Source organism: Pan troglodytes, chromosome 5, assembly GCF_028858775.2.
Source record: "Pan troglodytes isolate AG18354 chromosome 5, NHGRI_mPanTro3-v2.0_pri, whole genome shotgun sequence".
Lineage (NCBI taxonomy): Eukaryota > Metazoa > Chordata > Mammalia > Primates > Hominidae > Pan > Pan troglodytes.
The window spans coordinates 81,847,182-81,865,161 of NC_072403.2; the positions used below are offsets into that span (position 1 = coordinate 81,847,182).

Consider the following 17,980-nt stretch of genomic DNA (forward strand, 5'->3'; position numbering starts at 1 on the left):
TCAGGTATTAAATCAGTTGAAAAAACAAAACATTAAAATAACGGATTTTAGCTGATCTGAGCTTTTTAGCCATTCGAGAGGAGAAAAAAGGAATTCAACATACTTTCAGGGAATAATAATAAAAAAAAAGTGTAAAAGAGGGATTTCAACATACCTATGATTAATACTGTATTAAACTGAAGATTTATATGAATGGGTATAGAAAGTATCAGACCTGGCCGGGCTCGGTGGCTCACACCTGTAATCCCAGCACTTTGGGAGGCTGAGGCAGGCAGATTGCCTGAGGTCAGGAGTTCAAGACCAGCCTGGCCAGCATGGTGAAATCCTGTGTCTACTAAAAATATAAAAATTAGCTGTGCATGGTGGCAGGCGCCTATAATCCCAGCTACTTGGGAGGCTGAGGCAGGAGAATCACTTGAACCCAGGAGGCAGAGGTTGCAGTGAACCAAGATCACGCCATTGCACTCCAGCCTGGGCGACAGAGCAAGACTTTGTCTCAAAAAAAAAAAAAAAAGTATCAGACCAATGAGAGGAAAAATGTTTAACAAAAGATGTGATGTTATCTTAAGATTAGAATGCCTAGCAATACAATAGGAGGTCAAACCAGTAGGATAAAACAGAGATTAAGGGGAAAAGTGATTTTCTGTGTGTGTGTGTTTAAGCACATGTTTAAAACTGAGGGTGGGAGCATAATGCACTTCTACTAAAGAATGAAGATAATTTCTTAGGTATGCTATTATTTTGTTTAAAATATGTATTTAAGAAGCAATGTTCAATACAGAGGGGGAAAAGTTGGTTATAGGACACTTGTGTTTTCTTTCCACTCTACCATTGAGTGGCTGGCTTTGTGATCTTAACTCCTCTTGGATGACTACGTTCTTAGGTTCTCAGGATTCTAATTTTTGGAAGGAGAAGGGGTAAACATCTTTTTTAAAGTATGTATTTTCTTTGTAGGTAATCTAGATAAAATAATGATATACCCAAATATGATCTAGCTGCCTTCCTTTGGCTCTTTTCTCTTTTTTTTTTTTCCAGACTGAGTCTCGCTCTGTTGCCCAAGCTGGAGTGCAGTGGCGTGATCTTGGCTCACTGCAACCTCCACCTCTGCCTCCCAGGTTCAAGCGATTCTCCTGCCTCAGCCTCCCAAGTGGATGGGACTATAGGCATGTGCCACCACACCTGGCTAATTTTTTGTATTTTCAGTAGAGATGGGGTTTCACCATGTTGGTCAGGCTGGTCTCGAACTCCTGACCTCAAATGATCCACCCACCTTGGCCTCCCAAAGTGCCGGGATTATAGGCGTGAGCCACCGCGCTGGGCCCCTTTGGCTCTTTTCAGTACCCCCCACCACCTCTGTAAGTTGCCCAGGTCCTTCAAGCCAAATCAGGAGGAAAGTGGGGCTGATAGTTATTAACATCTTAGTATGAATTTGTTAAAAACATTTGCATTTGCTTTTGAAAAAGATCTGTTAAGGTTCTCTAAGCAGTGCATCTTTTAAAAAAATTATAAACATTTAAAAAATAAATTTTATTGTGTATATTTGAGGTCTATAGCATATTATGGGATGGATATAATTAAATGACTACTGTAGTGAACAGAATAACACACCTATCACCTCACGTAGTTACTTATTTTTGTAATGAGTGGCTAAATCTTATTTAATGAAAATCTCAAATGCAATACAATTTTATTGTATTTTGTTAGTCCTTATGTTGCACATTCTATCTCTAGATACATTTATCCTACATATCTGCTATTTTGTACCCTTTGAAGTGCATTTCTCCATTTCCTCCCCACCTCACACCAGTGATAAATGTTCTTTTATTCTCTATCTCTGTGTATTTAAGCTCTTTTAAAAAATATTCCACATGTGAGATCACACAATATTTTTTTTTCCTGTGTCTGGCTTATTTCACTTAGCATCCTGTCCTTAAGGTCTATCTATGCTGTGGCAAATGGAAGGATTTTCTTTTTTTAAGGCTGAATAATATTCCATTGGATAAAATGTCTAAATGTAATCACAAAAACCGTAAAACTCCCAGAAGCGATCATGGGGGAATAGTTCCCCAACATTGACCTTGGCAATCATTTTTGGATATCACATGAAAAATCTCAGGCTACAAAAGTGGAAGTAAATAAATGGGACTAAGTCAAACTAAAACACTTATACACAGTGAAGGAAGCAATCAACAAAATGAAAAGACAACCTATGGGCTGGGAAAAAATAATTGCAAACTACTTATCTCATGGTTAATATACAAAATTTATAAAGTATTTTTAAAACTCAATATCAGTAAAACAAATAATCTGATTTAAAAATGGACAAAGGATCAAAATGCATATTTCTACAAAAAAGAGATAAAAATGTCCAACAGGTATATGAAAAAGTGCTCAACATTACTAATCATAAAGGAAATGCAAATTAAACCACCATGAGACATTACCTTGTACCTATAAGGATAGCTATTATCAAAAAGACAAGAGATAACACAAACGTGGCAAGGATATGGAGAAAAGAGAACTCTAGCACACTGTTGGTGGGAATGTGGATTGGTATAGCCATTATGGAAAACAGTATGGCGGTTCTGAAGAAATTAGAAATAGAACCACCATATGATCCAGCAACCCCTCTTTTGGGTCTACATCCAAAAAAGATGAAATCCCTACCTTGTGAAGATATATCTGCACCCCCATATTCATTGCAACATTATTCACAATAGCTAAGACATGGAAACAACCTAAATGCTCATGGATGGATGAATGGAAAAAGCAGTGCATTTTTTTGTGTGTGTGGTGAAATTTTAGTCATTACTTTTGCTATAGTCCAGAGAGCCTTTGAAATGACACGGTGCTTTGCCTCTGTCTACTTGACATAATATTTGTATATTTGAGTCTTTTCTGTAGTTCTTCAAAATACATGCACATTTACTCAAAAGTGCTCTTTACTTTATATTAAAGTATGTATTTTAATACTTAAAGAAATGAACATATCCACCTTGTGATAGCTATTTCCACTGCCTTGCCATTTTTGTGTAATGAATCCATAATATTCATGTATTCAGATTATTGTGCCTTAAATCTTACACCTAAATAATTAACATTTAGTTTTATTTTTTTTCAGCTTTTCACCACAAAGCACGTATGCTAAAGATATGAAATGGCATTTGATTTTTATAAAGGCTTTTAGTGTAGAAAGACTTTCATAAATGTTGCTAGAAATGTTGAATTCCATTCATTTCAAATGATAGGTTTATTACTTTGAAATCATCATATATTTGCTAAGTCCTCAAAAGAATTTAAATAAGATATATACTGTTTCCAACTTGGCAATAAGCCAACCAAAGTGTCGTAATGCAAAGCCCCTTTCTACTATCTTGAGACTTGTTTTGCTAATCACCTACTGGGGCTTCCCTACATACATTGTGAGTAATTTAATCTTATTTATTATGGTTACATAGTCACTCGTAGTCATTATAAAAATATAATAAGAATGGAGTTTTTTTGGTTTTTCAAGAGTCATTTTTAGCTTAAATTATTTTCTCACAGAGATGCTATTTTCCTCCTTTTGTTGAGATATTACACACACCAAAGTTGACAAATCTTAGTGCACAGTGCAGTGAATTTCTACGGATATATTTATACCCCTGTGTAACTACTACTCAGACCTAAATACACATTCTCAAAACCCAGAAGCCTCCTGTGTACCTGCTCCTAGTTAACATTTCACCAAGGTAGCCACTACACTGACACAGATTAGTTGTATAATCTCTAGAATTTCATATAAATGGAATTACACAGTATGTATTAATGTTGCAGGACTTTTCCTTAGTTCAGCTAAAGATGAGTTCCTTGTCCCATGGCCATGAAAATTCAGCCTCACAGACAACTTGAATAGTGAGTAAGACAGGGTTTTATTGGGTGAAAAGGAAGGAAAGGGGGAAACAGGAACTCTCACTAGGCCAGAGTCCCTGCTAGAGCACTTCCCAACAGGCTGATTGAATCCCAGGTTCCACACAGGAAAGAGGATGGGCCAGGCTCCTCCCGCTAAAAAGGGTGTGAAGTTCCCAAGGCTCCATCTCAGTGGGCAGCCTGGTTGGAATTTCTCCAAGGACCCCCTCTCACCTGGCTGTCTCATTCCTCCCTCTAAAGAAGTACATCTAATTGCTGTTAGATTAAGGATAAGGATGAAGACCAATCTTAACTTCTTCCTGCTGACAGGGTGTGCTGTTTTGGGGAAATGGCAGGCGGAGCTCCCTCAGAGGCCTATCTAAGGTTTCCCAGCAGAAAGGGCCATTGTCAGAGGTTCCAGTTGCATTACCGTTTAGAGTTTGATGGCCTGAAGGCAAGAACAGACAAAGCCGGTTATTAGAAAACACGTATCAAAATGAAACAAGGGGAGGGATAAGGCAGCTCAAAAATTCCAAGGCCTTTTACCAGTTTGCACAGGGAGATGGAGGCCAAACACCCAACTAGCAAAAAAAAACTTTACTCTTTTGCCAGCATGTTGGGCTTCTGGGTTCCCTTCCCCTGAGTCCAATCCTAAGCCAACTAGTTTAAGGTTTGGGAAATTAACTCTTTCTAGTTTGAAGGATGCATTTAAGGGGACTGTCCCCTAGTACAAAGACACAATTACCTATCAGTGAAGAGAGGACAGAGGAGAAGAAAGGAAAAAAAAAGAGAGAGCACCTGTAATCCCATCACTTTGGGAGGCTGAGATGGGCAGATTGCCTGAGGGTCAGGAGTTGGAGACCAGTCTGGCCAACATGGTGAAACCCATCTATACTAAAATTACAAAAAAATTAGCCGGGCGTGGTGGCTTGTGCCTGTAATCCCAGCTACTCAGGAGGCTGAGTCAGGGGAATTGCTTGAGTTGCAGTAAACTGAGATAGCGCCACTGCACTCCATCCTGGTCGACAGAGTGAGACTCTAGCTCAAAAAAAAAAAAAAAAAAAAAGCAGTGTTCCCATTTTTTCTTGTTTATTCACACTTCCGTATTATTTTTGTTTTATTCTTGTCCAGTGTTACTTTACCTTTTTTTGTTAACTAGTGTTCTTTTTCCCAACCTGATATACTTGATATTCCTTTGTCAGATGTATTGGCAAAGTAGGATGTGTTCAGGGGGGCTGAGGGGAACTAGTAACAAGGAAACAAAGAGCCTTTATTTTTTTAAGAAGCCTTTTTTAAAAAATGCAAAATGCCTAAAGGCTCTTGTTTTGATTCGTTTATGAAAGGAAAACAAACCAGTTCTGTATCTATGGTATATTGTTGCTCTTTATCTTCCCCAACTCTAACCTTGAGGAAAGAACTGCCATGAGCTTTGTCACTATTTGTAAAGAAAATTATTTTTCTTAACGTATGTTGGAGAAGACTGCTAAATGGAACTTGTATCAGACTAGACAGATTTTAATCGTGACTTTACATGCAATAATGATAATTTCATGTATGATAATTCTGAAGATATGAAGAAATAGGAAAACCAAAGCAGGAAAAATGGACAAGTGATAAGTTACAATTTCTCAGGAGACACCACTTGCTCCTGTTCTCTTTTTATCTCACTCACTATGTGATCTCATCTCTCCCGTGGTTTTGAGAGGTGAAGCCAACTGGACTTCCTGGGTCAAGTGGGGACTTGGAGAACTTTTCTGTCTAGCTAAAGGATGATAAATGCACCAATCAGCACTCTGTAAAAATGCACTAATCTGCGCTCTATGTCTAGCTAAAGGATTGTAAACGCACCAATCAGCACTCTGTAAAAATGCACCAATCAGCGCTGTGTCTAGCTAAAGGACTGTAAATGCACCAATCAGTGCTCTGTGTCTAGCTAAAGGATTGTAAATGCACCAATCAGCTATCTGTAAAAACGCACCAATCAGCGCTCTGTGTCTAAAGGATTGTAAACACACCAATCAGCACTCTGTAAAATGGACCAATCAGCACTCTGTAAAATGGACCAATCAGCAGGATGTGGGTGGGGAAAAATAAGGGAATAAAAGCTGGCCACCCCATCCAGCAGTGGCAACCTAGTGGGGTCCCCTTCCACACTGTGGAAGCTTTGTTCTTTCACTCTTCACAGTAAATCTCGCTGCTGCTGACTCTTTGGGTCCGCACCACCTTTAAGAGCTGTAACACTTGCCGCGAAGGTCCACGGCTTCATTCTTGAAGTCAACGAGACCACAAACCCACCAGAAGGAAGAAACCCTGGACACATCGGAAGGAACAAACTCCAGACACACCATCTTTAAGAGCTGTAACACTCACTGCGAAGGTCTGCAGCTTCATTCTTGAAGTCAGCGAGACCAAGAACCCACTGGAAGGAACCAACTCCGGACACAGTTTTACATAGGATTTATATGTCAGTCACTCCCAAATGTACTTCACAGCCCTCACCTCTCTTTTGAATTCCATTCCTAACTGTCTATTTGATAACTCCATTGTTTCAATTTCTTAATGGCATGTCAGATTTAACACTTCTAATTTCTCCTCTTTCCCACTACAGATTAACTTACGCCTTGCCAAGTTGTCTTTTATTTTTCTAGTGGGATTTATTTCAGTCAACTAATCTCCCTCCTCCCTACATTCAATCCCTTATCATCTCCTGTTGGTTCTTGTATCTCTCAATTCCTTCCCATGAAATTGAAGATGTTTTCCATTTTCAGTGTCATCTCTAGTCCAAGCTACCATCATATCTGGCATCACAGAGTGTGGCAGTATGACTAAGTTTACCAGGTAAAATACAGGATGCCCAGTTAAATTTGAAGTTTAAACAATAAATAATTTTTTAGTATAAGTATGTTCCAAATATTGCGTGGGACATACTTGTACTAAAAATATTTTTATTTATCTGACATTCACATTTAACTGGGAATCCTGTATTTTATTAGCTATGTTTGGTAATTTTATATATGTGAGGGAGAAGAGGTTATTTATTACACAGAGTGGTCAGGGAAGGCTGCCCTCCAACCTCACTGGGCAGGCTGGTTGGAGTTTCTCCAAGGACCCCCTCCCACCTGGCTGTCTCATTCCTCCCTCTAAAAAAGTACATCTAATTGCCGTCACATTAAGGATAAGGATGAAGACTGATCTCAACTTCTTCCTGCTGACAGGGGTTGCTGTTTTGGGGAAACGGAAGTCGGAGCTCCTTCAGAGGCCCATCTAAGGGTTCCTAGCAGAAGGTGCCATTGTCAGAGGCTCCAGTTGCATGACCATTTGGAGTTTGATGGCCTGAAGGCAAGAACAGACAAACCCATTTGTTAGAAAACACATATCAACATGAAACAAGGGGAGGGATAAGGACAGCTCAAAAATTCCAAGGCCTTTTACCAGTTTGCACAGGGAGAGGGAGGCCAAACACCCAGCTAGCAAAAAAAAAAAAAAACAACTTTACCCTTTTGCTAGCATGTTGGGCTTCTGGGTTCCTTTTCCCTGAGCCCAATCCTAAACCAACTAGTTTTAAGGTTTGGGAAATTAACTCTTCCTAGTTTGAAGGATGCATCTGAGGGGACATTCCCATAGTACAGAGACACAATTACCTATCAGTGAAGAGAGGACAGATGAGAAGAAAGGAAAATAAGAGGGCACCTTTTAAAGGAGTCCCAGGGATTCAGGATGCATTTGAAAGGGGTACAGACTAAAGATGAATGGCTACCCATCTAGAATGAGGGGAGCAGGCATGCCTGGTTTTCTTCTCTTCCTAGCAGATACGTGGGGTACATGAGGGACAGAGGGAAGAATGTCCTCTTTCCCTCTTCCATCCTTGCATCCCCAAGTCACAGCGACCTTGGCAGCTGCCGCCATGAGTGCCAAAGTGACTTTCACCCATAAAACAGGGAGGACCTAGAGAATAGGAATTATCCACTCTCACCTATGCCTCTATCCTCCAAACTGTCAGTAGCTTTGGAGTTCCCTACACCTCATTTATGCCATGGATATTAATGTGGCCTTCATCCATGAAACAGGAAGCTTGGGGTTGGCTTAATCAGCAGGAATCAGCCACACATGCTCACCTGCACTGTACCTTTTAACTTCCATTATTGTCTGCCTCTGGATCCCTCAGATCCATTTTTCTATCCTAGGGCTTTGACCAGAAGCTTAGAATTGAGTCTGGGATGAAAATTTGTCTTGAGGGAGTTGCATGGACTCCTTATCATAAGCTGAATGCTAAGTTAAAACTGTGGAACTGAGTCCTCCTCCAACAAGGGAGGGGAAAGGATGTCTTGTGAGACACCCAGATAACTGGTAGCTATAGTTATGCTTGCTAAGATTTGGGTGCATGGTACTTGGCTTTGGTTAGCTTTCTTGGTCTTACTTTCCCAAAAAGGAAACCTCCGAGTGGTGGGTATCCTATTTATCCCAATTGCCTGGCAGGATTTGCAGGATAATTGCTCAGAACTAGAATATTGATCCAGATTTCTACATTACCCATCCCTTTTGTTCTTTCTGAGCTGCAGCTGGAGACTGCTGGTTGGTTCACAGGAACAAGCAGGGTTAGCCTAAAATGTAAGCGAAAACTTAAAAACAACTAGCGAGTTTAGAATTTAATGACAAATATATGATACGTTTTGAAACATGATTTCTCTCTCTCCGGTCCTCATTTTTGTTAAAAAACAAATCATCATAGGACTGAGTGGTTTGCAAAATAGACTTTACTTTTATACTTGGCCTGATTATTTGCAAAAATACAGCAAGTATAATTATTTTTACATAGGTTTTTTGGATTGGCTTTGATGGAACTCTGTTCCCCAAGGAATCTCAGATAAGACCTTTTAAAGCTGAGCCCAGCCATGGGTTTATCCTCAAATACCTGTAAGTTGAGTGATCCTCTCCTCTTAAGGTCCCATAATAAACTTGGAGTTCCTAGATCTGTTAGAAAGTGACATTCTTTACTGACCACAGGTCAGGAACCCTGTACAGGAACTGTGTAGACAAGGGTATGAGGCAACTGGGCTTCTATCATCCCTGCAAGTTGAGATTGACTCCTTAAAGGGAAGCATACCCTTCCAGTCAAAGCCTTGGTAAAACAACCACTTTCTCCAATTGTGTCATGCCACAAAAGAAAAATGGATTCTTATTCCACTGATGCAAACGGCTATATTACCATAAGTTGAGGATACTCACTGAGAGTTTCCAAATTCTATAGGAACCAGGCAGAGAGAAACAAACGTGCTACAAATTTTGTTCATAGGAGTATACCTTACTCAATTATTAAAGGCCGTAAAAGGTTCAAAATAAATTTCCTCGACTATGAAAACCCAAACAAGGATCAGCAATATTCCAACCAAAAGTCAAAAAAGTTGCTTCAGCTTTCTGAGTTCAGTCCATTTAGTTAACTCTTGTTTTGCTTGATATTCGTGAATGTTTCAGCTTTTCATGAGTCCTGTACTATTTTCCTTTATTCCAAAGGTTACAATTTCCAAAGCTATCATAAACCTATATTTCAGAGCACCTGTTACAGTTCCATAGCTTATTAGAAACCATCTTTTGAAAAGGATTAAAACAAGACAACAATTGTCTGTGAATAGCAAAATGTCCAGGGTAATTACAGTTAGAAACACAATTGACAAAAAAGTTTGGCTATCTCCCTAATGGTTTACAGTAACTTAAAATAGCAACTAAGGACTAAGCTCTGATTTTTATCTTGCCCAGATTCCTTTCTAAGGAGTCTGGGGAGTCATGCCCTACAAACCATAAATTCTCATCAGATGGGTTTTACTTAACCCTGTATATTGTGACTTACTTTCCAATCTGACTGTGGCATAACAAGGAAGAAAATTACAATGTTTTACTCCAAAGTATATTTCCTTGCCATACCTTGAAATTGCCCTGCAAAATCTCTTGTGGGAAAAGTCCACATTCTATAGAAAATTCTTTCTCCTTTGTTTTCTTTCCTTTGTTTCCAGATCCAAGAGATAATCAACTAACAGCCAGGTACCCTTTTAGGTCTGATAAACATTTTACAACTCTGCAATCTGAGAGATTCCTCTGCACAATAAAACTTGGTCTCCACAATCCTTTATCTTAGCCTGAACATTCCTTTCCATTGATCCCAGGTCTTCAGATAAACTCAACCAATTGTCAACCAGAAAATGTTTAAATTTACCTATAGTCTGGAAGCACCGCCCCCGCCCCCCACTTTAAGTTGTCCCACCTTTCTGAACCAAACCAATGTATTTCTTAAATGTATTTGATTGATGTCTCATGCCTCTCTAAAAATATATAAAACCAAGCTGTACCCCTACCACCTTGGGCACATGTTCTCAAGACCTCCTGAGGGCTGTGTCACAGGCCACGGTCACTCATATTTGGCTCAGAATAAATCTCTGAAAATATTTTATGGAATTTGACTCTTTTCATCGACAGTAGTTTCAATTATGTGTTATAATAGTAATTCCTAGCATCTTTAACTTTAAGATAAAACTTGGTAAGTTGCTTTGTGCGCTAACTGCAGCCAAGGTTTGCTTTCTTCATTAAGGGCCTGGTTATTCCATATGTCCCCAGGCCTTAATAGTTGTGAAGCCAGCAAGTCAAATAGTTCTCAAAACCCAAAAAGCAGTTTGTAACCTTAAAACACTTAGCAAACCTTGCATCTGATCTGCAGTTTACCAATAATCTCTAAGGCTTTTTTAATTTCTCAAAGATTAAAGTCATGTGAACTAAAAGGTACTACAGATTTTATATTCCCTTTAAAAAATATTTGATCTAAGCACTTGTCTTTCTTTAGGCCAAATTAATTAGAGCTCTTTTGACAGGCATTAAACACAGTACACAGACATGCAGAAGAAAACCCAGTCGCTGGGTGGGACCCTTTAAAGGACAGGCCTGGGAAAACATGCAGATATCAAACCAGAAAGAAACTTATTCCCTAAGGCAGGATTGCTAAACAAAGCCTTGCCAAGCAGTTACAGGCCATGCCCCCAGGATGTAAAACAAGATGAGGCTTGCAGCACAAACCACACAGACATGCAAAGCACACCAGATTGGCCACAGCCCAAGACTAGCCCCACAAATCCTGTTTCACAATTAAGCTTTACAGAAAAAATAAACAGTGATTGTTGGGGGATCTGGCCTAGCAAAGGGGGAAAATATCTTTAAGGCTTAACTGCTGATGGAGTGGAGAGGAGGAAAGAAAAAACATTTTTTAATGCTTGAGGAAGAACCTCTTATTCTTATGCAACTGATTCCTCCACCAGGGAGAAAAGATTAAGCTTAATTACTGTCCAAAAGAGTTAAACCCGTTAGCCAGGGAAGAGGAAGGCTGTGGCAGCAGTCTGTGGCTGGGAACCAGTCAGCTGGCTGTGGGGGACTTTTGAGCCATGCGTCCTAGCGCTGCGCAGGGTGTGGGGATCGGCATGGAGCTGCTGCTCACCAGTCTGTCCTGAAAAAGGAAAAAAAAGGCCATGAAAAGTCTCCCGACCCCAAGGAGCGACAGGGGGTGGTGGTGTGGTTTCCCATAAGCTCAGAAGTCCAAGGATGAAAAGGCTTAGAAAGCCACAGTGAGAGGTTTTGTGTTCTCATTTCACTCACCACTTCTTGAGCTCCCACACTGAACACCAAAAATGTCGCAGGACTTTTCCTTAGTGCAGCTAAAGATGGTGTTCTTTGTCCCACAGCCATGAAAATTCAGGCTTGCAGACAATTTGAATGGTGAGTAAGACAGGGTTTTATTGGGTGAAAAGGAAGGAAAGGCGGAAACAGGGACTCTGTCTAGGCCAGAGTCCCTGCTAGAGCACTTCCCGCCAGACTGTTCAAATCTCAGGTTCCACACAGGAAGAGGAAGGGCCAGGCTCCTCCCCACTGCAAAGAGTGCGAGCTTCCCAAGGCTCCACCTCAGTGGGCGAGCTGGTTGGAGTTTCTCCAGGAACCCCCTCCCACTTGGCTGTCTCGTTAATATTTTTTGGGTGAATGACATTTTTCTATTTAATATTATATCTGTGAGATTTATCTAGTTGTTGCATGTATCAATAGTTCATTCTTTTTTATTGCTATACAGTTTTTCATTGTATATGCCACAATTTAATTATCTTGCTCCTTCTTGTTGATAAACATTTTGGTTGTTTCTGGTTTTAGACTATTATGTGTAACGCTGCCATTAATATTCTTGTCTAAAAGGGCCATCTACACTCATTTTTTGGTACTCCTTTCTCTTGGTTCATTGAATTTTCAAGTCATACAGTTCATATATATTTAGCTTTAGTAAATACTGCCAAACAGTTTTCTAAAGTGTACTAATTTCCATTCTCATAAGCAATGTAGAAGAGGTTTTGTTGCTCCACATCCTCATCAACGCTTGGCTGCCATGAATATTCTTGCCTAAAAGGGCCATTACACCCATTTTTTGGCACTCCTTTCTCTTGCTTCATTGAATTTTCAAGTCATACAGTTCATATATATTTAGCTTTAGTAAATACTGCCAAACAGTTTTCTGAAGTGTACTAATTTCCACTCCTACAAGCAATGTAGAATAGTTTTTGTTGCTCCATATCCTCATCAACACTTGGCATCTTCAGTGCTTTAATTTTAGCCATTTAGTGATATCTCACTGTGGTTTCACTTTACATTTCCGTGATAACTAATGATGTTGAGCACCTTCTCATATGTGGGTTGAACATTTGGATATTCTCTTTTTTGAAGTGTTTAAATCTTTTTGCACATTTTTAGAATAAGATTTTCAAGCTTTTTTTGTTATTGATTTCTGAGAGTTCATTGTATATTCTAGAAATGATACTTTATTGCATATTTGGACTGGAGGTAACTTCTCCTAATTTATGGCTTGACTTTTTACTCTTTTAGTGTTGCCTTTTGAGTAAAGATGTTAATTTTAATGAAATTCAACTTAGCAATCTTTTCTTTTGTGATTAATGGTTTCTGTGTTCTTTTCAAGACATCTTTGCTATCCCAAGTTCATGAAGACTTTGTTGTCTTGTGGATGCTTTACTGTTTTACCTTTCATATTTATTTCTATGATTATCTTTAGTTAGTTTTTGTGCATGGTGTGAAATAAGGTTCAACATTCAGTGTTTTTCTGTGTGGATATTCTGTTGACCCAGCACCGTTTAGTAAAATGACCATCCATTTCCCACTGAATCAAGTGGCCTTTCTGTGGTAAATAAGGAGACCATACGTTTTGGGTTATGTTTGTGTTTTTCTGTATATGTACCAACCCCACAGTATAAAAAAATTTATATCTGATAGTTTAAAGTTCTCTAGCTTATTCTTCTTTAATTTTGCCTTTTACTATTTTAGCTTGTTTTCTGTAGTTTCATGTAAATTTGAGAATCAGCTTGTCAGTTTTACACACACACACACACACACACACACACACCCCTCATACTGTTGGGATTTTAATTGGCATTGCTCTGAATCTAGAGATAAAACCAAGAACTAACATCTTAACAATTTTAAGTCTTGCATTCTAAGCATTTTGTTTATCCCTTCAGTTATTTAGGTCTTTAATTTCTCTCAGGCATGTTTTATAGATTTTAGTGTTCAGATCTTGAATGAGGTGCTTGGGTTTTATAAAAGTGACTATTAATCCGAATCATTAATTGGTAATGTTTACAAAATCTCTAATAATTTTACTATTATTTAGAGCCTGCAATTGTATTAAGAGCTCTGAGATAGCAATTTTCCATATTAGCTAAGTAATATCTAAAAGTACTCAGTGCTATAATTTCACTTACTTTACAAATTGTGTTCAAAATGTTTTTTGCAGTATATTTGCTTCTTATTTTTAAATTTGATTAAGGGGTAGCATTATTTAGAATCTGATTTATTTTCTGGTTAAATATATTAAGATGATACCCTCTCACCATGCCTGAGGTCTGTGATATATTTGTTACATGAAGAGGGAACTGGTGAATCGGCAATTTCAATTTGGTTTTAAGTAGTTTATCTCCTCTCTATATTAAAAACTTCTTAGTTATTAAACCCAAACATCAATTTTAGACATAGAGAATTAAAGTTGTGATTGCATGATACCAAAATATTTAATCAACTTAGTTTAAAATGTTAAACTAATGGTCTTAACTGTCCAGTTGTACAATTATCTTGGCACAATTCAAAAATTGGCTGTAATTTTGTCTGAATTAACTGAATTAGCCTGATTCAATTTAAACATGTCCTAAGATGTTGAAAAATTGGTGTGTGCATATCCATTACTGTATTAGTGTGTAGTGGTAGTATTAAACGTGTACATTCACTGAGTTGAGACTATCTTTTATTTCTTTGAATATCACTAAGTGCTGTAGCACATAAGTACACTTTCTCAATGATTTTATTTCTTTTTTTTAAATTATAGGCCACTTTTGTATGGTAGAGATCTTTGCTTTTTAAATTTTATTTTAGTAACTTCCATATATGTTCCCTTTAGTTTTTAAAGTTTCATATCAGCCAACACCAAAACTTGAATTAAAGTTGTGATAAAATATAGTAGTAGTTCACTTGTTTTACTATTGTACTTTGAATACGAAAGTTTAATGATGTTAAAACTAGCTTATTTCCAAATGTCAAGGATACATAAAGTGTTCAAATAATAGTTATAATAATAATGGCTAACACTAACAAGTATTCACTGTGAACCAAGCAGTGTTCTTAGCACTCTACATAAGTAACCACATGTAACCCTCACAAAAACACTGAGGTGGTTAATGTTCTTATCCTCATTTTACAGAAATTTAATAAATGGTTTAATTTATTTCCATTTTATCTTAAGTTTCTGATTGTACTGTGTAATTAAAATTCATTTGAAGAATTTGATAGAAAACATAATGCAAATCTTCTATACTTTTTTTCTTTTTAAACAGAAGAGTCATGCCCTATCCTGAGAATAGAGGGACATCAGCTGACATATGACAACATAAACAAACTTGAAGTTTCAGGTAGGCAATATAATCCTTTGCAAAGTAATATTTTATGTAAAGTTATCACCAAATGCTAGATATGGAATACATTATAGGTGAATCTTTGATACTGCAATTTAAGATCATAGCATTAACGTGAAAATTTTAAGAATTCTTTTTAAATTTTTTTTTTTTTTTTTGAGACAGAGTCTCACTCTGTCACTCAGGCTGGAGTGCAGTGGTGTGATCTCAGCTTGCTGCAACCTCCACCTCCTGAGTACAAGCAATTCTCCTGCCTCAGCCTCCCAAGTAGCTGGGACTACAGGCACATGGCTAATTTTTGTATTTTTGGTAGAGATGGGGTTTTACCATGTTAGCCAGGCTGGTCTCGAACTCCTGGCCTCAAGTGATCCATCTGCCTTGGCCTCCCACAGTGCTGGGATTGCAGGCGTGAGCCGCCATGCCTGACCCATAAAAATTTAAGGTAGATGATGTAGAAAAAATTCCGAGAGCAGGGTTCTATATGTTTAATCTGTGATCAACAATACCTCAACCTCTTGGAGAAAAAAAAACTTATTTAAAATTATAAAAGTGTCCATTGTAGAAATTTTGGAAGAAGAAAAAAAAATTTGTGAGAAGGAAGATGTCACCACCCAGATAAAGACAAGATTACCATTTTGGTAATCCTTGTTATCTTTCCTTTTGGTAATCTTTCTTATCTTTCTTTCTCCTTCTTTTCCTCCTCCTTCTCTTCTCTCTCTCCCACATAAATGCTAATGAGTGTGTGACACACACACAGTTATAATTCTTATATTACATTTCATGTGTATGCATTTCCTGTCATCAATACACATTTCTTTAAAGCATAATTTTGTAAAAGGCTGCTTAGATTTAAACTGAATGGCTGTACTATTTTTGATCTAATTTTCTTACTTTAGACATCAGAGCTGCTGCAATGAGTTACTCTAATTTTTACTTAAGATAATTCCTAGGTCAAAGGAAATTGAAATTGAGTTTTTTTGAAATATATTCATGATTTTTTTCTAGAAAAATGGCTACACGTTCTATATGCAAAGTGAATTTCATTCTCTTTTACCCTAAAAGGAGAAAAATAAAATCAAGAAATTTTGCTGATCCCAAGCAGCAAGATTTCGTTTGAAGTGAATCAATTAATAGATAAGGGCAACACAAAATTCTGTTTAGAAATTAACATTTCTATTAGTTTATTAAATTGAATCATTTGTTACATTTTACAGGTTTTGATCTAGGAGACAGCTTTTCTCTAAGACGTGCATTTTGTGAAAGTGATAAAACCTGTTTCAAATTGGGAAGTGCACTTCTTATTAGAGACACTATGTAAGTAAAAAATTATTTTCTTTATATTTAATAATACCTCATAAATTATTTTCTAAAGAGATTTCAAATAATTTGTTTTAAAAATAAAGTTTCTCAATAGCATCATCCTCACTGGAATGCAGTGGTAAACGTGTTGTTAATGTATTTGTTGTTTATAAAAATCATTGCAATCTAATCTTGGCTCTACAGTGTAAATATCATTTATATGTACAGAAAAAGGCACGATCATTAGAGAATAGTAATTAAATCCATTTCTGAAGAAATATTGTTTATGTTTAAAGTAGACATAACCAATATTAGGTTTTTCAAGGTAAACATTAAAACATAAGGCACTATATAGATTCAGAGCCAAAAGACTGATATTTGTTGTATAAATTTTTAGCTTTTCTATGCTTCTTAAGTTAAAATAAAAGAATTTAGCTCTTAGGTGTTCATCTTATCTATTGTATAGAGTACATAGTAAATAAAAAGCTGTTTTGTGCTTTTATTTTTGGTCTTGATACTCATTTAATTTTAAAATAGATTTACCAAAGTTTTCCCTTACTTTTTCTTTCTTTTTTCTACAGATACACTTAGAGTTACAAAAAAAAAAAAATCACTTTCCATTCAAATAGTGACAATTGGTCAGCAACCATACAGGGCAACAATGATTTACCATATAGTTGGCAATAATTAAAGGATGACTTCATAGTAATTCAGAAAGCTGAGTTATCAGGCAGGCAGGTAGCACATATGGTCAGGATAATTATTCCTGGAGTCCAAGATGAATATTTGCATGTATGAATATACCGCAATAAAAACCCATCAAAATTCTACTTAGCTTCATATGCAACACAGATGTTTTTGTGTGAAAATATGTATGTATGTTTTCCCTTCCTGGGCAGTAGCCTAATATTTAAGACAGACAAGATTGTGGAGAATCTCAAAATTTGAATTCTTAAAGGGAAATAGCATTAATCATCTCATTGCCCTTGCTCAGACGTTCTGTGTAAATGAGGTTCATAACCTACACTTTTTCCCTGAGAAAAGTTTCTTTTAAACCTATTTTGTGATACTTTTGGTAATTTTCATTTAATGACTGAAATGGCTCCTTAAAAGTAAACTGCTCAATACTTGGTAAGAAACAAGAATATTAAGGAAGGAATTTCAAATCAGGGGATATAATGGGTGATTGTTAGGTGGGACACTTCAGCAGGTGTAACTGTATGGACCCGCGCTACAGCTGCCGCTGTTTGGGTGGTCTCATAAGTAGGCATTAAATTCTCAGGGTACAGCAGTTCCATGCTTAGGTATGCATAAGCCATAGAGAAAAGATGAGAGGCGCAATATTTCTTACATGTATATATTTAGATGTTTCTTAACTAGGAGTAGATAACTTTAATTAATAAATTTAAGAAAGGCAATACATTCTGTTTAAAAATTAAGATGCATTTTCTCTCCTCATCTTCTTTCGGATTTAAACCCCTGTAATGCTGGCCAGATGGCAAAAGGATTTTGGCAAAAGGAGTGAAACCTTTTAAAATTCATTGGACTACATGTGAGAAGACTTAGCTAATTTTGCGTAGCTACATTGGAAAACTTGCTGCCACATTTAGACAATGCTATTTCTTTTTGAATTTATGTGATTATAAATATTAGGCAAGACTTGGAATTTGTTTTCTGAATTTTGGGTTCTAAATCACTGCCCAATCCATGGGTAATCAATGTAAGTGAATTCTCTGGTTCTGTGGAGCAGAACCTGGTACCTCCAGTATAGGAAACTGGGGGTATCTGGTTGAGCTGCCCAGTGA

General features: G+C 37.4%; 1 protein-coding gene across 5 annotated transcripts in view; it reads left to right on the forward strand.

The window, feature by feature from the left end:
• Positions 1 to 17,980, forward strand: part of COL19A1 (collagen type XIX alpha 1 chain) — a 339,181-nt gene that overhangs the window by 17,464 nt on the left and 303,737 nt on the right. For all 5 annotated transcript variants that reach the window (XM_001135236.6, XM_063813156.1, XM_016955766.4 and 2 more), the window contains 2 exons: positions 14,799 to 14,873; positions 16,091 to 16,190. In XM_001135236.6, coding sequence (XP_001135236.3) covers positions 14,799 to 14,873; positions 16,091 to 16,190 — 175 coding nt within the window. The remainder of the gene's footprint in view (positions 1 to 14,798; positions 14,874 to 16,090; positions 16,191 to 17,980) is intronic.